The sequence below is a fragment of the Saccopteryx bilineata genome, chromosome 6, assembly GCF_036850765.1.
Source record: "Saccopteryx bilineata isolate mSacBil1 chromosome 6, mSacBil1_pri_phased_curated, whole genome shotgun sequence".
Taxonomy (NCBI): Eukaryota; Metazoa; Chordata; class Mammalia; order Chiroptera; family Emballonuridae; genus Saccopteryx; species Saccopteryx bilineata.
In genome coordinates, this window is record NC_089495.1 from 20,548,999 (window position 1) to 20,572,785 (window position 23,787).

Sequence of the window (23,787 nt, forward strand, 5' to 3'; positions counted from 1 at the left end):
TAGTAAACATAAAAAAAATCAGTGAAAGAAGTTTACATTCCTGATCAGGTGATGGCTCAGTGGATAGACCATTGGCCTGGGATGCTGCAGACTGAAGTTTGAAATCCCAAGGTCACCGGCTTGAGCACAGGCTCACCAGCTTGAGCATGGGATGAGAGATATAACCCCATGGTCACTTGCTTGAGCCCAAAGGTCACTGGCTCAAAGCCCAGGTTGCTGGCTTGAGCCCAAGGTCGCTGGCTTGAGCAAGGGATCAATGGCTTGAGCAAGGGGGCACTGGCTTGGCTAGAGCCATGCCACTACCTGCCGGTTAAGGCACATATGAGAAAGCAATCAATGGATAACTAAGGAGCCACAATGGTGAACTGATGCTTTTCATCTCTCTCCCTTCCTGTCTGTTTGTCCCTGACTGTCTGTGTCTCTCTCAAAAAAAAAAATGAAAGCAAAAAAAAAATATTTATGCTGAAAGTAAATGTTATACATGCTGGAATTTGTCAATGTTATTTTTTTCCCATATTTTTAGAACCCCCATGGATGGGTATCCTGCTAGATGTTTTTTGTGTTTTTCTATATATGAACATAAGAATACAAAGATGCAGAATTTTGCTCTGTGTGTGTGTGTGCATTTTTGCATGCTTATTTTATACCTAAAGAGTTCCACAATGTAGGGTATTGGTTTTAACCTTTTTTGTTTTCTCCAAATAACAAGCCCTTCTGGAGCACTTTTCCTATGAATAGCAGGAACCCAAGTACTGTTGTATAGGTTGTGCCCCGCATGAGAAAACCAACCTGAAGTCCTGAGTAGAAAACGATGAGCAGCCTGTGTTTTATTCATCAAGCATGAACCCTGGCATGCGGCTGCAGCCCCTCAAGACGCACCCTTTTCTAGCTTGCATTGGAAAGCTGAAGAGGTTACCCTTGGCTCTGTCAGGGCATGTAAATCTACCTCATATTTGCAAGTACTGTGTAGTGACCCAAAGAATAATAGTCATTGTCAACCCTGATTTCAAGATATTGATTTTCCTTTTGTGATAATCTAGTAAATGAAAAATTCTCATACTCACTATTTAATTTGCATTGTTTTGATTACCAATGGTTTTTAGGGTTTTTAAATCATTAGTAATTCTTCTTATGTGAACAGCCTTGTTGTATGCTTTGATTATTTCAGTTAGGTTGTCTTTTTATAATTTCTTAATTCTTTGTTGTATATACTCTAAATATTTCCTCTCAGTGTGTTAATTGCTTTTTAACTTTTATCAGCCATTTATAGATTTTTATACAGTGTCATACAGAGAATACTGGGATTGTTTTGTTTTCAAGATTTTATTATTATGATTCTAGCAAAGTTGGCCCAGGGTGCTGAGGATGGCTCCACGGCCTTGCCTTAGGCGCTAAAATAGCTCAATTGCCCAGGAATGGAGCAGCGGCCCAGATGGACAGAGCATCACCTAATGGGAAGCTTGGTGGCTCAGGGCTCATGCAAGAATCTGTCTCTGCCTCCCTGCCCCTCACTTAAGAAAAAAATAAAAATAAGTAAAAAGATTTTACTCCTCTCTTCTTGCAGAAGAATTTTAAAATCAATTTATCATACTGAAACATTTGTGGATGAAATATGCTAAGAATAGTCTAAAATACTATTTTTTAAAAGATAAAGGAATAAATATAAAAACAAAATTGGCAAAACAGCAAAAATTTCAAGTTTATAGTTAAAGTAAGAGATAGATGGATTTCTTATTGTGAATTACTCTGGATGAGACTCTAATCCCTATTGTCTTAATTTTTGTCAGAAATCATGAAGTACCTTTTTATGTAATCTAGTTCAATGTTCCGTAACTCTCTCTATGCTTTGAATACATCTGTGGAACTTTTTAAGCAACACTAGCTTGGCTCCACCCTATACTTACTGAATCAGAATGTGATGAGTGGAGCCTAAGCATGTGGAAGTTTCAAAGCTATATAAGCTATATACACTTACAATCAGCCACTGTTGAAAACTATTGCTATCACATGAGGTCCAGAGGTTCTCAAAGTGTGGCTCCAGCAGCAGCAGCAGCATGACCTGAGAACTTGTTAAAAATGCAAATTCTTCTGCATTAAAGGCCTACTAAATCATTGGCTGTCTGTGTTATAACAAGTTCTTCAGAAGATTCTGGTTTATTTTTGAGAAACCAAAAGAAGTTCTATTTTTTTAGCAGAACATTTTCTAAAACATAATATGGTTTATGAGAGATTACATCAAGTAGTATAAGAATTTTTTTTTCCTTTTTTTTTCTGAAGCTGGAAACGGGGAGAGACAGTCAGACAGACTCTCGCATGCGCCTGACCGGGATCCACCCGGCACGCCCACCAGGGGCGACGCTCTGCCCACCAGGGGGCGATGCTCTGTCCCTCCCGGGCGTCGCTCTGCCGCGACCAGAGCCACTCTAGCGCCTGGAGCAGAGGCCAAGGAGCCATCCCCAGCGCCCGGGCCATCCTTTGCTCCAATGGAGCCTTGGCTGCGGGAGGGGAAGAGAGAGACAGAGAGGAAGGAGGAGTGGGTGGAGAAGCAAATGGGCGCTTCTCCTATGTGCCCTGGCCGGGAATCGAACCCGGGTCCCCCGCACGCCAGGCTGATGCTCTACCACTGAGCTAACCGGCCAGGGCCAGAATTTTTTTTTATTTAGATCATTTTTAGTTTAAAACACATCAGAAAAATATAAGGTTATCTGTACAGCATTCATATATTAAAATACATCTTTGACTGTAAAAAAGTGAGTCCATTAAAATAAACAGATTCAGAAATGTATAGTGGTGGTCTTCAGGATAGCAGACACTCGAGGAACACGGGGCAGGATCAACTAGAGTGATAAGAAGTGGAACAGATAAGTAAACAAAAGCCAAGTCAACATAAGACTTACTCCTAAATTAAGTCATTTTGTTTTAAGTGAGAAAAGGGGAGATAGTAAGACAGAATCCCACATGCGCCTGACCGGGATCCACCCAGCAATGCCCATTAGGGTCAATGCTTGCCACTGAGCTATTTTTAGCACCTGAGACAGAGGCTTTACAAGCCATCCTCAATACCCGAGGGAGATGGGCTCGAATCAATCAAGCCATGGCTGTGGGAGGGGAATAGGGAGGAGGAAGAGGAGGGAGGAGAAGCAGATGGCGGCTTTTCCTGTGTGCCCTACCTGGGAATCATACACGGGACTTCCACACACGAGGTCAATGCTCTACCACTGAGCCAACCAGCCAGGGCCTAATTAAGTCATTTTCATAGAAAGAAAAGAATAAATTTTACTTGTGTCTTTGTCATCCACATCTAAGGAAATCTTCATAATATTCCTGAATACATTTTATGGAATTTTAATGTTAAATAAATGTTTTTCTTATTTTTCAAACCAGAAAAAGCCCCGTCTCCCTTAATACTGAACTGAAGCAAAGAACTACTGAGAATTGCAAAACACACACAAACCACACACACTCTCTCTCTCTCTCTTCCTCTCTCTCTCTCTCTCTCTCTCTCTCTCTCCAGGCATTTGCAGATATCATGTTGGCATTATAAAACAGAACAAATCATTTGGCCAGAAAATCTGACTTTGTGTCTATAAATGTATTAAGTAACCCTGAATGTCGATCTCCACCTTTAGCACTTGAAGTGAAGACTGGTTTCAGAATGCACATCAAATGATTTAGGTATAAATTATATCCCAGTCTCCAAAGTGGACCTTTGAAGCCAGAGCAGGAAGTCACTCTCAGGTTTCTCTGAGATGAGAGGAATTGCTGCCCACACAGTTCTCTCCCTGGTTTACACCTGCCACTTCTGAGCACGCCTTAGGACCAGCTGCATAAATGTCCTTTGAAATTATTCAAGACACTGTAGAGGCAATTTACAAAAGTTTCAGTTTAGAAATGCTCCATTTGAAGTCTAGCTGAAGCTTAAAAATCAAGCAGAGACCTATTTTCTTCCCATGCCTTATAAATTGAAGGAGTTAAGTAGGGACTGGACATAAACACTTAATATAAGGCCACCATTTATATTGCGGTTAAAAGATTCCTTGTAGCAACTTTAAATGAGGATATTATTTATCACTATTCACCTAATAGTAAAATAGTTTTGGTACATGTTATTAATTGAAGCTAATATACAAAAATTTTGTGGTTAAACAGACTATATCTGACAAGAAATAGTTGCTGGTTTGTTTTATTGCTTTTCATTCTCCATAAGTTTCAGCTTGAAATGCACCAGAATCAAAATTAAGGCTGACTTGATTTAACTTGCTTAGATATTCTGACCTAGGATGATTATATTATCTTTATCTTCTGACTGTCCGTTCGGATGAAACTCTTTACTGCTTCTGAAGAAAATAAAATTAAATAAATTTCTGGTTCTTTAGGCAGGATATTATTTTAAGAAAGGAGAGTCTAGAATGAGGAATTTATTGTCAAATAAAATGTATAACACTAATATAAGATTTCATACTAGTCCAGCTGGCTACAGATCAAATAATTCCGAGGAAGTTGAGCCAAGTCTTTTGCTAAAAGGTCCCTTTATTTTACGGGTGAGCAAGGAGCAGTACCAATCCAGAAGAGCCAGTGAGATGCATATGGAATCAAAGACAGCGTAGAAGCCAGAACCTTGGATTATGATTCAGGAAGTCTTAGTTCTATTCCTAGCCTCGCCTTTAATTTATTATGGCTGTCTATGTGATGCCGCAACCCATTGACAAGCAGAACATTCAGGCAACACTGTATTTGCTGAGCCAAATATCCACTCTTTGGAAGCATCTCGGTATTTTACTGAATTTTTTTGTCTTCCTTCCAAATGCTTCTGATTAGGAAAACAGAGTCTGTGCGCCTCTAGGGGAGGCGTCCCTTTCGCTGGTCTTTGTGCTTGCCCAGCGCTTAAAAATGTCCAGTAATTTGTGCCTCTCACTGTTCCCTGTGTATGCTGTGCTCTATGTTGTTCAATAAAGAGCGTCTGAAGGAAGACCAGGGGGGAAATCACCTTCCCCAGATATAAGGAGAGAAGTGTAGCACAGGTTCCTATTCAGAGGATTCTAATTGAGAGTCTACCTCGACAGAATGTCCCCCTAAAACCTCTGTTTATCTGTCCCCCGGATACCACTGCTCAAGGATGAAATAGCTACAGAGAGAAATCTTTCAAATTTCCTAATGAACACCATGTGATTTGGCTACATTAGGTTTTTGACAACAAATCAAATTGAATGAAGTTTCTCTCCTAATTTGCCTAAGTAGCCTCTGACTTGTGTCTGAAAGAGATACAATGGGAATTTTTTTCCACAGCATCTATATATATTATCCATACCTTGACAACAGCTGGTTACAGTCTCACGACTACAGGAAGTTTCTGTTCTTAGGAGTACATAGGCATATGTTGGGGAAAAGTGACATATATCACACTGTTGACTCAAAGTCAGCTCACAAGCAACTGAATACTGTTTTGTTTTGTTTTGTTTTCATTTAAAAAGCAGATTGTGGATATCCCAATAACAGCAGCCTGTTCATGTGCTAAACAGGCACTGAATTCTTAGGATGCATTAAAGAGGGTTTATGGAACATAGGGAGGTACTTGCCTCTTCTGGCTTGATCAGAGAACACATAAGGTAATATATTTAATTCTGGGCACCAACCATTACTTGAGCCATTGACAAAATTATATCACATCCAGTGAAGAGTTAACAAAACTGATGAGGACTTGGAAACATATCATATGCAAAATAATTAAAGGAACTGGAGATAATTCACCTAGAAAAGGAAAAATGGGCATAACATAGTTTTTCACATGTTAAAAAAGCTCTCTAGGCCCTGGCCAGTTGGCTCAGTGGTAGAGCGTCGGCCTAGCGTGCGGAGGACCCGGGTTCGATTCCCGGCCAGGGCACACAGGAGAAGCGCCCATTTGCTTCTCCACCCCTCCGCCGCGCTTTCCTCTCTGTCTCTCTCTTCCCCTCCCGCAGCCAAGGCTCCATTGGAGCAAAGATGGCCCGGGCGCTGGGGATGGCTCTGTGACCTCTGACTCAGGTGCTAGAGTGGCTCTGGTCACAATATGGCGACGCCCAGGATGGGCAGAGCATCGCCCCCTGGTGGGCAGAGAGCCTCGCCCCATGGTGGGCGTGCCGGGTGGATCCCGGTCGGGCGCATGCGGGAGTCTGTCTGACTATCTCTCCCTGTTTCCAGCTTCAGAAAAATGAAAAAAAAAAAAAAAAAAAGCTCTCTAGCTGTAGGGGGATGAACTGGGGAGTTAAAGAAAAGCAGAATTTGACTTTATAACATTTCTAAAAATTAAGCTGTACAAATATGAAACAGGTTGCTTTCTAGAGAAGGAAATATGCATCATAGTAGATGGTCAGTAAACATATGTTGGATAACTGTTAAATAAAGGTATGAAGAACTGGACTAGATGTTTCAAAGGTATTTTGTTTTGCAATTACTTGTGGTCATTGGTGATCTTCAGAAACATAGTTTTTGAAAAGAATGGAAACCAGGTTGCAGGAGTTGAAGAGAGAATACATAATGCTTGAATGTCTATTAAATTAAAAATGATATTCACAGAGGTAAAACAAAAAGGAGTGCTGGAGAAAGACCAGGACAGGGACTGGAGACCACTGGGCTCGCGTCTAGTCAACCTGTCAATGGAAGAGTGATCCGAACCCCATGAAGCCTCTGTCTTCACCTGCAACAACAGGTCACTGGAACCAATAACTGCTGTCCTGGACTTCTAGATTTCTAAAGTCTTAAGTATTGAATAAAGTATCCAATCACAAAAAGAGTAACTTAAAGAAATGTGTTTTGACTTATGTAAGTAAAAATACATATATAAAGATAAGTTAATTATAATGAATTTTAAGAAATTCTACAAACAAATAATGGATAACAAGGAAGGCAGATAAAGACACTACAAGAAAAAAAATCTTACATAAAAACACTAAATTGAAGTCAACAATTTTCCCTGGCTTATTGGCTCAGCAATAGAGCATCAGCCCTGCGTGTGGAAGTCCCAGGTTCGATTCCCAGTCAGGGCACACAGGAGAAGCGCCCATCTGCTTCTCCATCCTTCTCCCTCTCTTTTCTCTTTATCTCTCTCTTCCCCTCCTGCAGCCAAGGCTCCATTGAAGCAAAGTTGGCCTGGGCACTGAGGAGAGCTCCACGGCCTCTGCCTCAGGTGCCAGAATGGCTCTGGCCACAACAGAGCAATGCCCCAAATGGGCAAAGCATCACCCCCTGGTGAGCATGCCCAGTGGATCCTGGTCGAGCACATGTGGGAGTCTGACTGCCTTCCTGTTTATAACTTTGGAAAAATACAAAAAAAAATCTACAGTTTATACATTTATACTGAACTTTACCTGGACAACAAGAACAGCTGTTAAGGGATGTAAATGCATTAAATAAATAAAATGCATTAATTCAAAAATGTTGTGTGTATCTCTTCCAACTCTGCATTTAATAATGTCTAGTACTAACTAGCTTAAAATGGGTCATGGGAGTTTTTTTTTTAATTATTTATTTATTTATTTATTCATTTTTAGAGAAGAGAGGGAGAGGCAGAGAGAGAAGAAACAGAGAGAGAGAAGGGGGGGAGGAGCTGGAAGCATCAACTCCCATATGTGCCCTGACCAGGCAAGCCCAGGGTTTCGAACCGGCGGACTCAGCATTTCCAGGTCAATGCTCCATCCACTGCGCCACCACAGGCCAGGCGGTCATGGGAGTATTTACACCACAGAAAGCTGCACATGGATCAGAACTTGATTTTTGTTTGGAGATCCAGTTGCTAAACATTTACCAACATATCAACACTAACCTACTTCAAACTTCTACCAAATAGGTTCCTGAAACAATAACTTCTTTGCATTTTGATCTCAAAATGTGCACGGCCTTGTTATAAAAAGCATCTGTTATTTCTGTATTATCCCATAATGTGAGTCCAGTTCAGACTTTTACATAAAAACGGCCTATGGTTAGAACTGGATGAATAATCTTAGGGTAAATTGAACTATTTAGCATCTATTAGTTATGTGGCAGGGCTGGACATAAAATGTGATAAAGTTCCAAAACATTAGTATGTACCGAGAACTCTAAAAGTTTAAAAAATATAGTAGATCATTCATTGGCTTACAACCTGCCAGTGCCCATTGTACAGTCACTTTCACAGTATCACATAGTCTGGCTGCTGGTCGTACTCAGCCTCAGCTTGTCTTAGCACTCACTCTCTGGTCTGTCACTCTTCCCTCTCAGCTTCCCTAACCTGTTTTCTGACCTTCATACTCACCAAGCCCATTCCCATCTTAGCACCTTTGTATCATCACTCTTTACTCTGAATGAACCACTATTTTGTGAGTTATTCTCTCTCTCTCTCTCTCTCTCTCTCTCTCTCTCTATTCATTTACATCTCCACCTCTTTCTTTCCTCCACATCATTCTTCTCTCACTTTTTGGAGAAAGTTTTCCTGGGCCACCTTATACAACGTGGGACATTCCCTCCGTAGTTGCTGTATATTTCATTACCCTTCTTATTTTCTTCATGCATTTGTCTTATTTATAAATATGTTAACTTCCGCTGTCCATCTTCTCATGGTTGGCTGTAATATTCAGGAAAGCAAAGACTTTGTATTTCTTTTTCACCGGTGAATATTGTATCCTTTTAAGAGCAGCTGGCCTGAAACAACAGTGACTGCAGGAAAGAAGAAAGGAGAAAGAGAGGAGGGACTAGAATGTAGCATCTTGACTTTGATTTAAGAGGGTTAAGTTACTGAAATACTGAGAAGTTTATTCACAAGCAGCTTCACTTTTTTTTTTTTTTTGGTTGTTGTTGTTCGTTTGTTTTTGTGAGAAAGACAGAGACAGACAGGAAGGCAGAGAGATGAGAAGCACCAGCTGGTAGTTGTGGCACTTCGGTTGTTCATTGATAGCTTTCCCATATGTGCCTTGACCCAGAGGAGCTCCATCTGAGCAAGTGACCCCTTGCTCAAGCCAGCAATCTTGGGCTCAAGCCAGTGATGGGGTCATGTCTATGATCTCATGCTCAAGCTTGCCACCTCGCGCTCAAGCTGGGGAGCCTCCACGCCAGCCAGCGACCTTGGGGTTTTGAACCTGGGTCCTCAGCATCCCAGGTCAACTCTCTATCCACTGCACCACCGCCTGGTCAACCATGGCTTCACTTCTTAAGAAGTTAGTTCCTCTTCATGGACTATGGTGACAGCATGAAAAGAAAGTTCCACTCTGTAAGTTAACTTTAGCCAAAATCTGCAAATACACATCTCTATTTGTAAGCATAAGGTATTTACTGGTGTTTAGGTGTAGAGGTAAGAAAGATCAGAACTTTGCAAATTATTAATACTTGGGCTTTAAAAACAAAGACAGGAATATTTATCCAAAGCATCTGACTTGTAGTCAATTCCATTTCATGAAGTTTTATAGATGTCTGTGTAACATGTGGTACTAGTCTGTGCACTTGGCACTTTAGTCTGAATGTAATAAATGGTGAGCAAGGAGACGCATCATGAAGAAAAGGGAAAAATAATAGGTTGTTTCTGTAAAGAAATATTGTAGACCAAGGCTGCTTGGTTTTATTCCTTTTGGCAGATTATTTGAAATAATTTGATGTTCAGCCCATGGATGAGAAAGTGTTTGTAAGGCATAATCTCAGCATCCAGTTAATTCAAAGACAAATTGTTTCTGAGACTATCACTGCAGGAAATACTGCTTTCTCCAATGTTAAATTAGGAGCTAGAAATATATCAAAATATATTTTCTAAAACTTTGGGGGCTATTATTTCACTGGAACCTATTGATTTTATTATTATTGTTGTTGAAAATGTATTGCATATGCAGTGTATAGCTTGACTCTATGTCTATTTGGTAGAAAAATGCAGTGTTTGTGCTTGAAGACGTTATAACTGGGAAATGAGAGACAATCATACAAAAATATATGTGGATATAGAAATGCAAAGAACAGTCCTGGCTGGTTTGCTCAATGGTAGAGCATCAGCCCAGTGTGTATTTGTCCTGGGTTCTATTCCCGGTCAGGGCACACAGGAGAAGCAGCCATCTGCTTCTCTACCTCTCCCTCTTTCACTTCCCTCTCTCTCTCTCTCTCTTTCTCTTGCTCTCTCTCTCCTCCTCATCCTCCTATAGCTATGGCTCGATTGGAGTGAATTGGCCCCAGGAGCTGAGGATGGCTCCATGGCCTTCGTCTCAGATGCTAAAAAATGGCTCCAGTTGTAACAAACAAGGACCCCAGACATATTCCAAAAATATTCTTTTATATGTATCTTTAAATGTCTAACCACAAGTAATTTATTAATATGTGATAACAGATTTGTACCATGACCAGAGTAATATATAATGTTTCCCAAGAATAATTAATTGGAAAGTTGTAAACATGCACCAGTGCTCATTAATGTTATACTTCCTTTCCATTATGCTTTGCTCTAGAAGATCTGTATTTAATATTCATGTAAAATACTTACTTGGCATTCGGTTACTATCTTCTCAATGAAGAGCCCATTGATGACAGAACAGAACTTTCCTTTCCCTTTCAGTAGAAGACTGACCATTATTCAGTATCCTTTTTGTCACATTGAAGAACAGGGCCCTTCTTATTCTTTCCAAGAAATGGCCTTTCAGATGAGTAACAACATGTTCTGTTCCTCAGGAAATAAAGGAAGATCGAGATAGGGTGCGGCTAGACTCCATGGTGCTGCTAATTATGAAACTGGACCAACTCGACCAGGACATTGAGAACGCTCTCAGCACCAGCTCTTCTCCATCCAGCACCCCGACCAACCTGCGGCGGCACGTTCCTGTGAGCCTTCCACTTCCCACGTCTTTCCCCATGAGCATGTTACCTCTTGGCTTCATATCGTCTGTCCCTCTTGCAAATGAAACATCTGTGATGGCAGCATCTACCCATATGTGACCCTGAGAGTGTTCCATAAAACTCACTCAAAACACATTTATGTTTCATGCAGAGTTTGTAAGAGAAGTGTGTGATTCAAAAGAAAATGGTTAATAGTATCAGACAGAAAGAGGGTCACACTGGGAAATTATGCTTCCTTGTGATCCAACTCTCCTCATTATTGTGTTTTCCGTAATTATCAGTATTCAGTGATATGCTATAAACACCATTAGCGATGCTATGTCTATCTTGTTTAGTATTTGATTTCCAGTGCCTGTAAATTCACATTGCATGTGGAAGATAATTAATAAATATTTGCTGGCTGACTGGCTGGCTGGCTGGATGGACCCATCCAGGATATTACAAGAAAGAATTTAGATTAATTTGAAAACACTCTAAAATTAATTCAATAAAATACAATGACTAAGAAAGAAGTGAGGCCCTGGCCGGTTGGCTCAGTGGTAGAGCATCGGCCTGGTGAGAGGGAGTCCCAGGTTCAATTCCCAGCCAGGGCACACAGGAGAAGTGCCCATCTGCTTCTCCACCCCTTCCCCTCTCCTACCTCTCTGTCTCTCTCTTCCCCTCCCGCAGCTGAGGCTCCATTGGAGCAAAGTTGGCCCGGGCACTGGGGATGGCTCTATGGCCTCTGCCTCAGGCGCTAGAATGGCTTTGATCACAACAGAGCAACACCCCAGATGGGCAGAGCATTGCCCCTTAGTGGGCATGGCAGGTGGATCCCGGTCGGGCGCACATGGGAGTCTGTCGGACTGCCTCCCCATTTCCAACTTCAGAAAAAAAAAAGTGAGAATGTTATTCTTCTGTGTATTAATTTTATATAAGACAGACACTCCTCAGAGATTCTGACACTCAAATTTGAAAGACATGGATTCCAGACTGATTATACACTTTACATATTTAATATTTGCTCCATGACAAATGGCTCAGTTTTTGCAGATCTAGCAAATGTGGTGATAGAATGTACTTATAATTAAACCATCCATTCCTATTCAATCAATCTGTTATTCATTATACAATAATGAACACAATAAGTCAAGAAATTATGTACTTTCCTAAGATCAAAGGAGCATATATTTCTATATATAAATTTGAGTACCGCCTGACCTATGGTGGCGCAGTGGATAAGGCGTCAACCTGGAAACGCTGAGGTTGCTGGTTCAAAACCCTGGGCTTGCCTGGTCAAGGCACATATGGGAGTTGATGCTTCCTGCTCCTCCCCTCTTCTCTCTCTCTCTCTCTCTCTCTCTCTCTCTCTTCCCTCTCTGTAATGAATAAATAAAATCTTTAAAAAATTTTTTGAGTACCTATTAAAATAGAACTATTCTCCATCAAGCCTTCTAATTATATAGTTCTACCATTGATTCTGTAGTTATTAAACACTCATTCTGACTATAGGACAGAATATTTCCAAGTAAATAAACAAATTAAAATAATGACTAAGTTTGGAATATACTAGGTATTATACTAAGTTATTTGCATATATTAACACATTTATTCCTCCCAACATTTTTCAAGCGAGTAGAAAGTATAGAGGAGTTAGTAATTACATGTGTCAGAGAAGGGATACAAGCCCAGCCAGTATGAATCCAGAGCCATGGCATGTACCCACTACACCATACTGTTTTCTCTAGCTGACCACAATGGAAATTTAATAGCTTGAACAAAAAAACAATAATTAAAAGTGAATAGAAAACCTAGAAAGCCTATAGAGATGACATTTTTTGTTGTTGTTTGTAACCTTGTGGATACTTTTTTCTTGTCCTCCCAGATTTCTCTCAAATATTTTTTTACAGTCAAGTCTTCCCTGAATCTCCTCTGTCTTCCCAGACAGAATCAGTGACCCCTTCCCTGGTGCCGCCACCGTGCTCGCACATATTTTCAGTAGGACAGGCATCCGAATGGTGGAAATGCAATCAAAGTAATCTGAAACCAACATGTTTACATATGAAGGGTGTACAGACATGTTATACTCATTTTCATCAACACTTTTAAAGCTAGAAATTATCATATTTTTCAAGAGGAAGAATTCCTTGTACTTCTTTGCTATTAATGCAAGCATAGAACACATTTTTTCTGTTAAAGTGGTCTGATATGAATTGTTTCTCTCCCTGTCTCTTTGCTCTCTCCCCTCTTCTCTCTACATTGAACTTTCCTCAATCCCTGAGTATTGAGGAGAAAAACCACAGCCCAGACTTCCGCTATATGCAACTCCATACTGTTGTGTTCATGTCAGAGAATAAGATACCCCTCCCTAGTAGGCATGCTTTGTTGAACAGTAAAGACAGAAACGGGCGAATGGGGGTGCTGATTTTGGAATTTGCCCATATCCACATCTTCTGTCTCCATTTAAGGTATAAACTGGATTCTATGTTACACGTACTATCTCATGGAATATCACTACCATTGCTGAATAGTGGTTCATTCTATCAATAAAAATCTACTTCCAAGTTTTCAGTTCAACAGATAATTACAATAGGCAGACTAACACAGTAGAAACTTTATGAACGTTGGAGACTGCAGGCCTAGGCCCAAGTGGCAAGTCTACAACTGAATATGTGAGAACACAAGAAAATTATTTAATTTCTCACTTTCACGTTTGCATGAAAGAGGAGATATTGTTTCCCACCTAATGGCTTGTTGGGAGGAGTACGTGGAAGAACGTATGTGAGATGTATTACCCAGACCTGGCAGAGAGAACAGCCTGATGTTTGTTCATTCCCTTTCCTGGTACCATGTGCTCCCTCACACCAGACGCTGGGCTGATGAATAAAACCTAGCTTGCAGCTCTCCACCCTTCCTTCTTATTTTTATAGGGTATTTTTTTAGGTCATCCCTTGCTCTTTATTTCTGTTCCTTGGTATTTAAAGCTAATTTTAAAACTCTCTTATCATCGAAATATTTTCCACAGGCGCTTTCCATTACTTTTGATAATTGGGCCATGGGATAAAGGGATTACAACAATGGTTATGATCTTGATTGTCCACCAAAAAGCGCTGTCCCAGATTCAGAGAGACTCCCTCTGCCTGACCCTCCCACTGCACTGTGAATTTACAGTTTATCAGGGAGGACAAGACATGCAGTGACACAGTGACCTCATCTGAGATTACTTATGAGAAAAAGCTGGAGTGAGTTCTACCTATAATAAAAATATTTAAAGAATAATATAAGCTGGAGTTTTTAAGAATGTCCTTAAGGTGAAAAATATATATACATTAAAATAAGGGTAGAGGAAAAGATTTAGAGGAGACTGTCTTGATAGAGCCTAACAAATTGGCATCAAGTAGATTTGAGGTTTAATTCCTGCTCTGCCACAGAAGGCGAGCTGGTTGAGTTACTGACTTCAGCCCTAGTGTCATCATCTATCAAGTGAGAGTAACACATTACCTTCTCCACAGAGGAGGTGAAAATTGAAGCAGAGAATAGCCGTATTGTCTTTAAAAGGTAAAAGCACTCAATGGTACTAGTCTGGAGTATTCATTACCTTACCTAAGAATTATTGTACTGCTGAAAAGATATAAGGTTATTCTGTTATTTACCTAATCAAACCAAAACCAGGAGGATAGAATCGATGCAAAAGGTTTCTGATATACATAAAGGTCAAATGGTAAATGGTAAATGGCTTACAAATTACCTGCTACTTATAACTATGCATTTGATGTTTAGAAATTACCTATTGTTGGTGACTACTCATTTGATGTTGGTTCAATTTGAAATTTTAATGAATCATATTTCTTTTATGGTAAAATGTTTCTGTCTTTTCCATGCCCCCTCAAAAACATAGATGGCCACTGACCTGAAATTTCTCATAGGATGAGAAATTAAGTTAAAGTTATGTGCTTTATACACAAACACACAAACACACACACACATGCACTTAAAGCACGTGTATTCCACCCACCTGTGGTGGCACAGTGGGTAAAGCCTCAGCTTGGAATGCTGTGGTCACCAGTTCGAATCCCTGGGTTTGCCCGGTCAAGTCACAACACATACGGAAAGCAATTACTATGCGTAGATGCTTCCCACTTCTCTCCACTCTTTCTCACTCTCCCTTTCTTTCTCTCTCTTTCTCTCCTCTCTCCAAAAATCAATAAATAAGAAATCTAAATATATATATAATGTAATATGTATTCCTTTTTATATTCATTATCAATGTATATTTCTTTTATACACTGTTTTTATTTTTATATTCCACTTTTTTTTCCTTTTGACAGCTTTATTGAGATATAATTGACATAAAATATTGTGCACATTTAAGTTGTACTACTTGATGATTTGATACACTTATGTATTGCAAAATTATTACTGCAACAAGGTTAGTTAACACAGCTATTTTCTCATATAATTACAATTTTCTGTGTATGTGTGTATGTGTGTGTGTTTTCCAGTAGAGGGAGACAATCAAGGATTAGTAAAAGAGGTAAGGCCCTGGCTGGTTGGCTCAGTGGTAGAGCATCGACTCAGCTTGTAGAAGTCCCGGGTTTGATTCCCGACCAGGGCACACAGGAGAAGTGCCCATCTGCTTCTCCACCCTTCCCCCTCTCCTTCCTCTCTGTCTCTCTCTTCCTCTCCTGCAACCAAAGCTCCATTGGAGCAAAGTTGGCCCGAGCACTGAGGATGGCTCCATGGCCTCCACCTCAGGCACTAGAATGGCTCTGACCACAACAGAGCAACATCCCAAATGGACAGAGTATTGCGCCCTGGTGGACATGCTGGGTGGGTCCCAGTCGGGCACATGCAGGAGACTGACAGCCTCCCCACTTCTAACTTTGGGGGGAAAAAAAGGAAAAAGAGATAAATGAAGGTTAATAGATAACAGATAAGTAGATAGGTATGTAGAAATGATTAATAGATAGATAGATAGATAGATAGATAGATGATAAATATAATTGATAGGTGGTAGATAAACAATGAAATAGGATTGTAAGATAGAGAATGATGTGCTGTAAAGATTTAAGAAAGGAAAGGACTTTAACTTGAAATGTCAAAGGATGCTTCTCTGAGGCAGTGGTATTCAAACTGAGATCTGAGTGATGAGAAAGAGCCAGCAAAGGGAAATACTGAGGTAGAAGACAGAAAGAACATATTCCCTGCCGTATAAACCTGCTCATACACTAGAGAGACTAAGAAACAGTGAGTACGGCTGGTGCATACTAAGAAACAAGTGAATGATAGAGCATAAAGCCAGAGGACAGGGTTGCAAGGTAGATAATATTTGGCCATGTGGGCCATGGTGAAGTTGAGATGTAGATAGAGTAGACATAACGATCTTTAATTCATAATGTTCTCAGGTCAACATTGTGAGTGATAAGGGCTTTCACTTCCTCCCTCTGCTTTCTCCTAACCTCCATCTTTCCTCTATGTTCCTAGGTCACTGTATAACACATACAGAGCATTTGATAAATAATATACATAGCCTTTCGAGAGATTAAGTAGTAATTGTATTCACTCAGCATGTGTCTTATCCACATAGTAGGTACTAGTTATTAATAATATTTATATTAATGGCTAATAGTTAATGAAAATTGTGTTAATCACATACGTATTGCATGTATCTTGCTCAATCCTTATGAAACTGTATGGGTTTATGCTATTATTATACTTATTTTCAAATGAGGATTTATCTTCAAATGAGGAAATTAAATTGCACATGACAAAGCATAATTTCTGCCCTCAAATATCTTATAGTTCATTAGATAGACACTTGAACTAAACAATTCTAGTCCATTGCGGCAGGTGTCACAGTAGAAGTCTGATGGGAACATAGAAGAGAGTTAGGTGAGGAGAAATGAGAACTGTCTTTTCATTTGACATTACAGTGACCCTGCTGCATGAGGGGTTTTAAGTGAGTTACTCAAGGTCACACAGTAAGGGGTATCTACTGGCTTCTACCTCCTGACTCACTGCAATGCCCTAGTTAGCCCTAGTGAATTATTGTGACCCCTTCCAATAATTCACAATCAACTGTTAAATTACCAAAGTTGTATATTTCTTCCTTCTCCAATATTTGCCTTTTAAAAGTAGACCCTTTAAAGAGTACAATTACTATTAGAAAAAAATATATGATTACAGGTGACACATCATTGTCAGTTGCCAACAACTCTTTAGTGTCTCAGTGTACGTTGGGATAAAAAAGAGGTGGGAAGCCCTGGTTGGTTGGCTCAGTGGTAGAGCATCGGCCTGGCGTGCAGAAGTCCCGGGTTTGATTCCCGACCAGGGCACACAGGAGAAGCGCCCATCTGCTTCTCCACCCCTCCCCCTCTCCTTCCTCTCTGTCTCTCTCTTCCCCTCCAGCAGCGAGGCTCCATCGGAGCAAAGATGGCCCAGGCGCTGGGGATAGCTCCTTGGCCTCTGCCCAAGGCACTGGAGTGGCTCTGGTCGCAACAGAGCGACGCCCCGGAGGGGCAGAGCATCAACCCCTGGTGGGCGTGCCGGGTGAATCCTGGTCGGGCGCATGCGGGAGTCTGTCTGACTGTCTCTCCCCATTTCCAACTTCAGAAAAATACAAAAAAAAAGAGAAGAGGTGGAAAGTGTTGGTAGCAGGGAGAAAGGCAGAGAAAGTAAATATGTGTGCCCTTCATATCAATGCAATTTTTTTTTATAGGACCTGGAGTCAGGATCTGAGAGTGGAGCAGAAACCATTTCAGTAAATCAGGCACCAACACATTTGTCTTCTAACACCGAGTCTACTGACCTACCATCTTCCACCCCGGGGGCCAATTCTGGAACCAAACCCAAGTCTACGGTAAGTTGTAAATGATAACAGTCAGTTTCAGCATGAAGTGTTGATAATCATCAGGTAAGAGTTGATATTTCATCCACTCAACGTAGAAGAAATACTCTTGGAATCTTAGCTGCAGTGACTTGATAGTATTTAATTAAGTACAACCCAATGTATGCTGTTTGTTTTAAAAATGATAACACAAGTGCTTCACTGGTACTTTATGTTTCCAAAATTATGCAAAATACGGCACTAAATTTTGCAGCTGGATACTCAGAACTTTAAAAAACTGAGAATGTAAAATCTGAAGATGGCTTCCCTGCATTATTATCTTTACCATACTGCTTATCATTTGGAAATTTGTCTCTCTAAGTCTAGATAGTTAGATATAAAATCATACACATCATAAATTTTGTATGGGTATTAAACGATATAGTGCATATAAAGTACTCAGTGAAATGCTTGGCACAGGATAAATAGTGAATAAATGTAAGCTACTATTATTATTATAATGATGCCTCATTGACTTTACAACGTTACCAAAACAACTGAACAGGAGAATTACCACATATATTATAGTATGGTGAATTGTAAAAGACATTTTCCTTTAAGTAAAAAGTTGAACTGCAGCAGGAAAGCAGTATTTGACTCTAAGAGGTAACATTTACAGAGGAAGTAATTACTACTTCAAATATCTCAAGTTCCAGCGGCTCCAAAATAACCTCTCCTAGTTTAGTGAAAATCATAGTGTCGCATTATTTTTCTTAAACTGCCCATGTTAGCTTAACACAGAGAAATAAGTTTGGATTCCTTGCTTGCCTGCCTTTAAAATAAAAGACAAGTCTGAAATACAGCTCAAAAAGAGAAGAATACTGTACTCTGAATTTGTTGTAATTCGTTCACGTGCAAGAATATCTAGAGCATTTTTGACAAAGTAAAAATGCCATACGTTATGCGAGATGATAAAGACTCACAATTCAATATAAGTCTCTGTCTTTAAACAGCTCACTGTCTAGCAAAGGGAAGTAGGCATGTAAACAATGAAATGCAATGACATGCCATATTGAAAATAAAAGAAAGCAGTGACACACTACACAATGCTAGTTTGGAGTACACTGAAAAAATAGGGTCAAAAAATCAGGTGTGCCAACAGGCTGACTTCATTGAAATGGTGCTCTTCTTTCTCATGATGGGTAAAGAAGGTTGAAATGAAAAATTATGATATGAAGCTCGGAGATCTCGCTTTCCTACTTTTTACTAAGGCAAAAGATAAAAGCCACTCAACAGTTTTAATTTGAAGTTTTGAGAAACATTAGAGCCTTATTTTCTAAATGCTGAGAGTAAGTGTGGGACTGACATATAAAAAGGAAATTATAAGAAAGGTAAATTGCCTTTTTGAAGGTGTTTTTGCTAAAGAGCAGTTCTCATCACTCTTTTATGTTCATCTTTTACTTTAAAATCACTACCATGGGTACCCACTCTTTCCCCATTGAAACATACATATTTTAATATGTGGTCACCTTGTAACTTGTTATAAATTATGCATCTCTGTGTGCAGTTTCTTAGTCTTTCTTCAATACTCCATGTTAATAAATGTGATCAATATATACCTAATTTTTTGTGGTAACCATCTTCAGTAGATTTTTAGAATTTAAAAAAAAAACCATAAAGCCATCCATCTTCCCAGGACTTTAATTCTAAAGTAGTCTATGATGGGTTCTTATTCAAATCTTTCATGTTTTGCCATATCAGTTGACTAAACTAGTCACCACACAGGCAAAATTTAAAAATACGTAAAATCAGTTATTGAAGAGAAACATATTTATTCATGCACCACAAATCAAATATTTACTAAAAAGTTGTCAACTTTGAATGAAATCAGATGTGAACCCGTAGTCGATTGTTCAGGTGTGCGTTCTTACCTGGGCACAAAATTACAGTTTCATAATGATGTCACAACTCATTAGAGAAGGAGCAGTGAGAGTCGTTATGTAACTGGGTTTGTTCTCTGAAAACAGTACTCCACTTCAAGACAACCAAAAACTGCTTACCACATCTGGACCAATCCCACAGGTAGGGCTAGACAACTAGACACACAGCTCCATCCAGCTACTGAACTACATATATAATTTTGTAAAATTCTCTAGCCAGCCATGAGAAGTACCTGGGGGTTGGGGGGGGGGGCAAACACTTCACCGTTAAATGCAATTGACTTTTAGAAAAAATTTTAAAGAAAAAATGGTCAAACAATGAAAGTAGCTTAAAATAACAGACTTCCGTTTTGGGAAAAGAAGGGTTGTTTTAATTTGTGTGTGCATTTTATTTTTTGTTATTGGTGTTGTTAATCTTTTGAGCACTCCTTTTCCACTAGTTTGAAAATAATTTTGGAGGCATTGATCAATTTTATGTTTTTAGTTGTTCCAGGGTTAGAATATCAGAACAGAAGTTTTTGCCTATTTCAGGAGAGATTAAAGACTTCCCCCTCAGTGTTGAGATTACAGATTAATGATGTGTAATGGCTTTCTGGCTACTTCGAGAAAAGAGGGGAAGCCCCAGTAACTTACGGTGCTGTTCTTTTCACCACGAATTAAAATTTCAATTTTAGTAATAAGTAGAAACATTGGATTCTGAGAACATCTACTTCTAGCATCCACCTAAAATGAACTAACATTCTGCTCCAGAATGTCACATTTTTATAGAATGCTTACTTTCGTTTAAGAATTATTTAATGCTATATTTGATTTGCTGCTGTGAAGTCTATTTATAACGGTGACTAACTGCCAGAAATATTTGGTTTTCGTTTTGTGTGTAAGGTCTTCGGGCTTCTAAGGGCCTGTTTTTCAATAAGAGTTCTTCTTTTATAGTTATTATTATGCTAAGTAATCTTCAGATTTTTCATAAATATTATACACACATGCACAGGGGTGTGCAAAAGCAGGTTGATAATAATAAACAATACCACAATAAACAAATAATACAAGAATAAACTCTGTATTTTGAGTACTCACCACTGGGAGTCTACTTTTGCTCATCCCTCTGGGTATGTATTTGGAATATCATGCAGAAAATTGAGCCTTAAAGTAGCTTTATGGGATGTATTTCCCACAAGAAGTTAAAAGGTAGGATACCCACTACCAAAAAACACATTAGATAAAAAGAGATCTAGCCTGACCTGTGGTGGCGCAGTGGGGATAAAGCATCGACCTGGAACACTGAGGTCGCCTGTTCGAAACTTTGGGGCTTGCCTGGTCAAGGCACATATGGGAATTGATACTTCCTGCTCCTCCCCCTTCTCTCTCTCTCTCTCTCTCTCTCTGTCTCTCTCTCACTTCTCTCTCTCTAAAAAAATCAATAAATAAAATATTAAAAAAAAGAGAGATCTAGTGCTTCATGTCAAAAGGTTCATCAAGTTTTCTCCTAAATTCTTTGTTTTGTTCCCCTGAGGCAGTCTCATACGCCCTTCCTACTAGACCTATCTGCAAACACCCCGTGAGTAGCCCTATCACTTTATACAAAGGACTTTGATTCACTGCAGAGCAAGCACTACAGTGCCATCTCTCTGGCCATGGGACTTGGTCACTTGCCTTGTTCCTATATTAATTACTATAGGGTTGTTACATGAGAGATTTAAAAGCTGGTGCTAAAACCTCAGAGGTTTTATTGTTCTTGTTGTTGTTTTTCCTAAAAACACTGATAAGTACAGGTGTTCCCAAAATCACTATTAATCATGCATTTATGAAGAAAGAGACCTAGTCCTATACAAGGAAAACAGCATATTTTAATTTGTAGGATAAGTGACTGGATGAACAGGGAGAGGCTAGCATTCTGCTGTGTCGAATAACTGAGAGCATCATTAGGAGCCATACGCGTTTTTAATTTAGTCTAAATTCCCTTCCCCACCCCCAGAAACTCCTTTAGTTTCCTTGTGATAGAGAATGCTAGTAACAGGAATGAGATCCTCAGTCATTCGGGCGTGTTGGCACTAGAGCTCGACAGCATAGTTTTGAGTATATCTTAAGCTATCTAAAGCAGTGTTGTTATATATTGGCATTCATGTCAGAATGTATTGAATACTGGAATTACAATATAATTGAAGATATCAAAAAGAGCAGAAGGTATTAACCTTCATTATTATAATTGCTACCAGGTAAAAAAGACAGATACAGCTTAATTCAGCTCTAGGTGGCAATGGTAGCTCGATTTCCACTCTTAATCTTTTCACCACTACCGCCGAAATAGCGATGGGATAGTTGAAGGAGGAAACACCAGATCACGGAGGAGCAGGAACCAAGGACAGGCGGCATGGCACACAGCCAGAGACCGCCAGCGCCTTTAAAGAGTGTTTCAGAATAAATCTTCCAAAGGGCTGCTAAAGGGTGACCAAAATAAAGCCTCAAGAGTATGTCGTGACTGCAAGTTTATGGTCATTTCTGATAACTTTGAAAAAGAAGAGACCCAGCGCCACTGTCAGCCTGACGCTGCTGTCTACAGACACTCACAGGCCAGCAGCCTAGCTTCAGAACCAGCAGAAATTGGTTTGAGATATTATTGTATTAGAAACGAAGTATCAGTCACTAACCTTTGACTTCTCAGAGTACACAAGAACAGTTTCAATGAAGAGTAAAGAACAGTGGCTGATTCATCAGAGCATGGCATAGCTTACATTTGTGTGTGTGTGTGTGTGTGTGTGTGTGTGTGTGTGTGTGTGTGTGTGTGTGAGAGAGAGAGAGACAGAGAGACAGAGACACAGAGAGAGACAGAGAGACACAGAGAGAGAAACAGAGAGAAAGAGAGAGGGACAGATAGGGACAAATAAACAGGAAGAGAGAGAGATGAGAAGCATCAGTTCTTCGTTGCAGCTCCTTAGTTGTTCATTGATAGCTTTCTCATATGTGTCTTGATGAGGGCTGCAGCAGAACAAATGACCCCTTGCTCGGACCAGCAAACTTGGGCATATCTGTGTGTGATTAGATTAAATGTGCATATATATATATATATCTTATTATATTAAAAGATAGATATATAGATATAGATATGGATAGATACAGGCTTTTGAAAAAATAACATCAAGAAACATCCATTTCTTGATGTTATTTTCTAAAACCCTATGTGGAATAATTCTTTTTTTTTTTTTATAAATTTTTATTAATGTTGATGGGACGACATTAATAATTCAGGTTACATTACATATATTCAAAGAAAACATGTCTAGGTTATCTTGTCATTAAATTATGTTGCATACCCCTTGCCCAGAGTCAGATTGTCCTCCGTCACCCTCTATCTAGTTTTCTCTGTGCCCCTCCCCCTCCCCCTAAATCTCTCCCTCCCTCCCTCCTCGTCCTCCCTCCCCCCACCCCTGGTAACCACCACATCCTTGTCCATGTCTCTTAGTCTCGTTTTTATGTTCCACCAATGTATGGAATCATGTAGTTCTTGTTTTTTTCTGGTTTACTTATTTCACTCCGTATAATGTTATCAAGATCCCACCATTTTGCTATAAATGATCTAATGTCATCATTTCTTATGGCTGAGTAGTATTCCATAGTGTATATGTGCCACATCTTCTTTATCCAATCTTCTATTGAAGGGCTTTTTGGTTGTTTCCATGTCTTGGCCACTGTGAACAGTGCTGCTATGAACATGGGGCTACATGTGTCTTTACGTATCAATGATTCTGAGGTTTTGGGGGTATATACCCAGTAGAGGGATTGCTGGGTCATAAGGTAGTTCTATTGGCAGTTTTTTGAGGAACCACCATACTTTCCTCCATAGTGGTTGTACTACTTTACATTCCCACCAACAGTGGATGAGGGTTCCTTTTTCTCCACAGCCTCTCCAACATTTGTTATTACCCGTCTTGTTGATAATAGCTAATCTAACAGGGGTGAGGTGGTATCTCATTGTAGTTTTGATTTGCATTTCTCTAATAACTAATGAAGCTGAGCATCTTTTCATATATCTGTTGGCCATTTGTATTTCTTCCTGGGAGAAGTGTCTGTTCATGTCCTCTTCCCATTTTTTTATTGGATTGTTTGTTTGTTTGTTGTTGAGTTTTATGAGTTCTTTGTAAATTTTGGATATTAGGCCCTTATCTGAGCTGTCGTTTGAAAATATCAGTTCCCATTTAGTTGGCTGTCTGTTTATTTTGATATCAGTTT

The 23,787-nt window shown here is 39.7% G+C and overlaps 1 protein-coding gene across 1 annotated transcript in view; it reads left to right on the forward strand.

The window, feature by feature from the left end:
• The window catches only part of DLC1 (DLC1 Rho GTPase activating protein), a 368,734-nt gene that overhangs the window by 73,922 nt on the left and 271,025 nt on the right, over nucleotides 1-23,787 (forward strand). Inside the window, exons 3-4 of the mRNA XM_066236537.1 lie at nucleotides 10,651-10,800; nucleotides 17,513-17,653. Coding sequence (XP_066092634.1) covers nucleotides 10,651-10,800; nucleotides 17,513-17,653 — 291 coding nt within the window. The remainder of the gene's footprint in view (nucleotides 1-10,650; nucleotides 10,801-17,512; nucleotides 17,654-23,787) is intronic.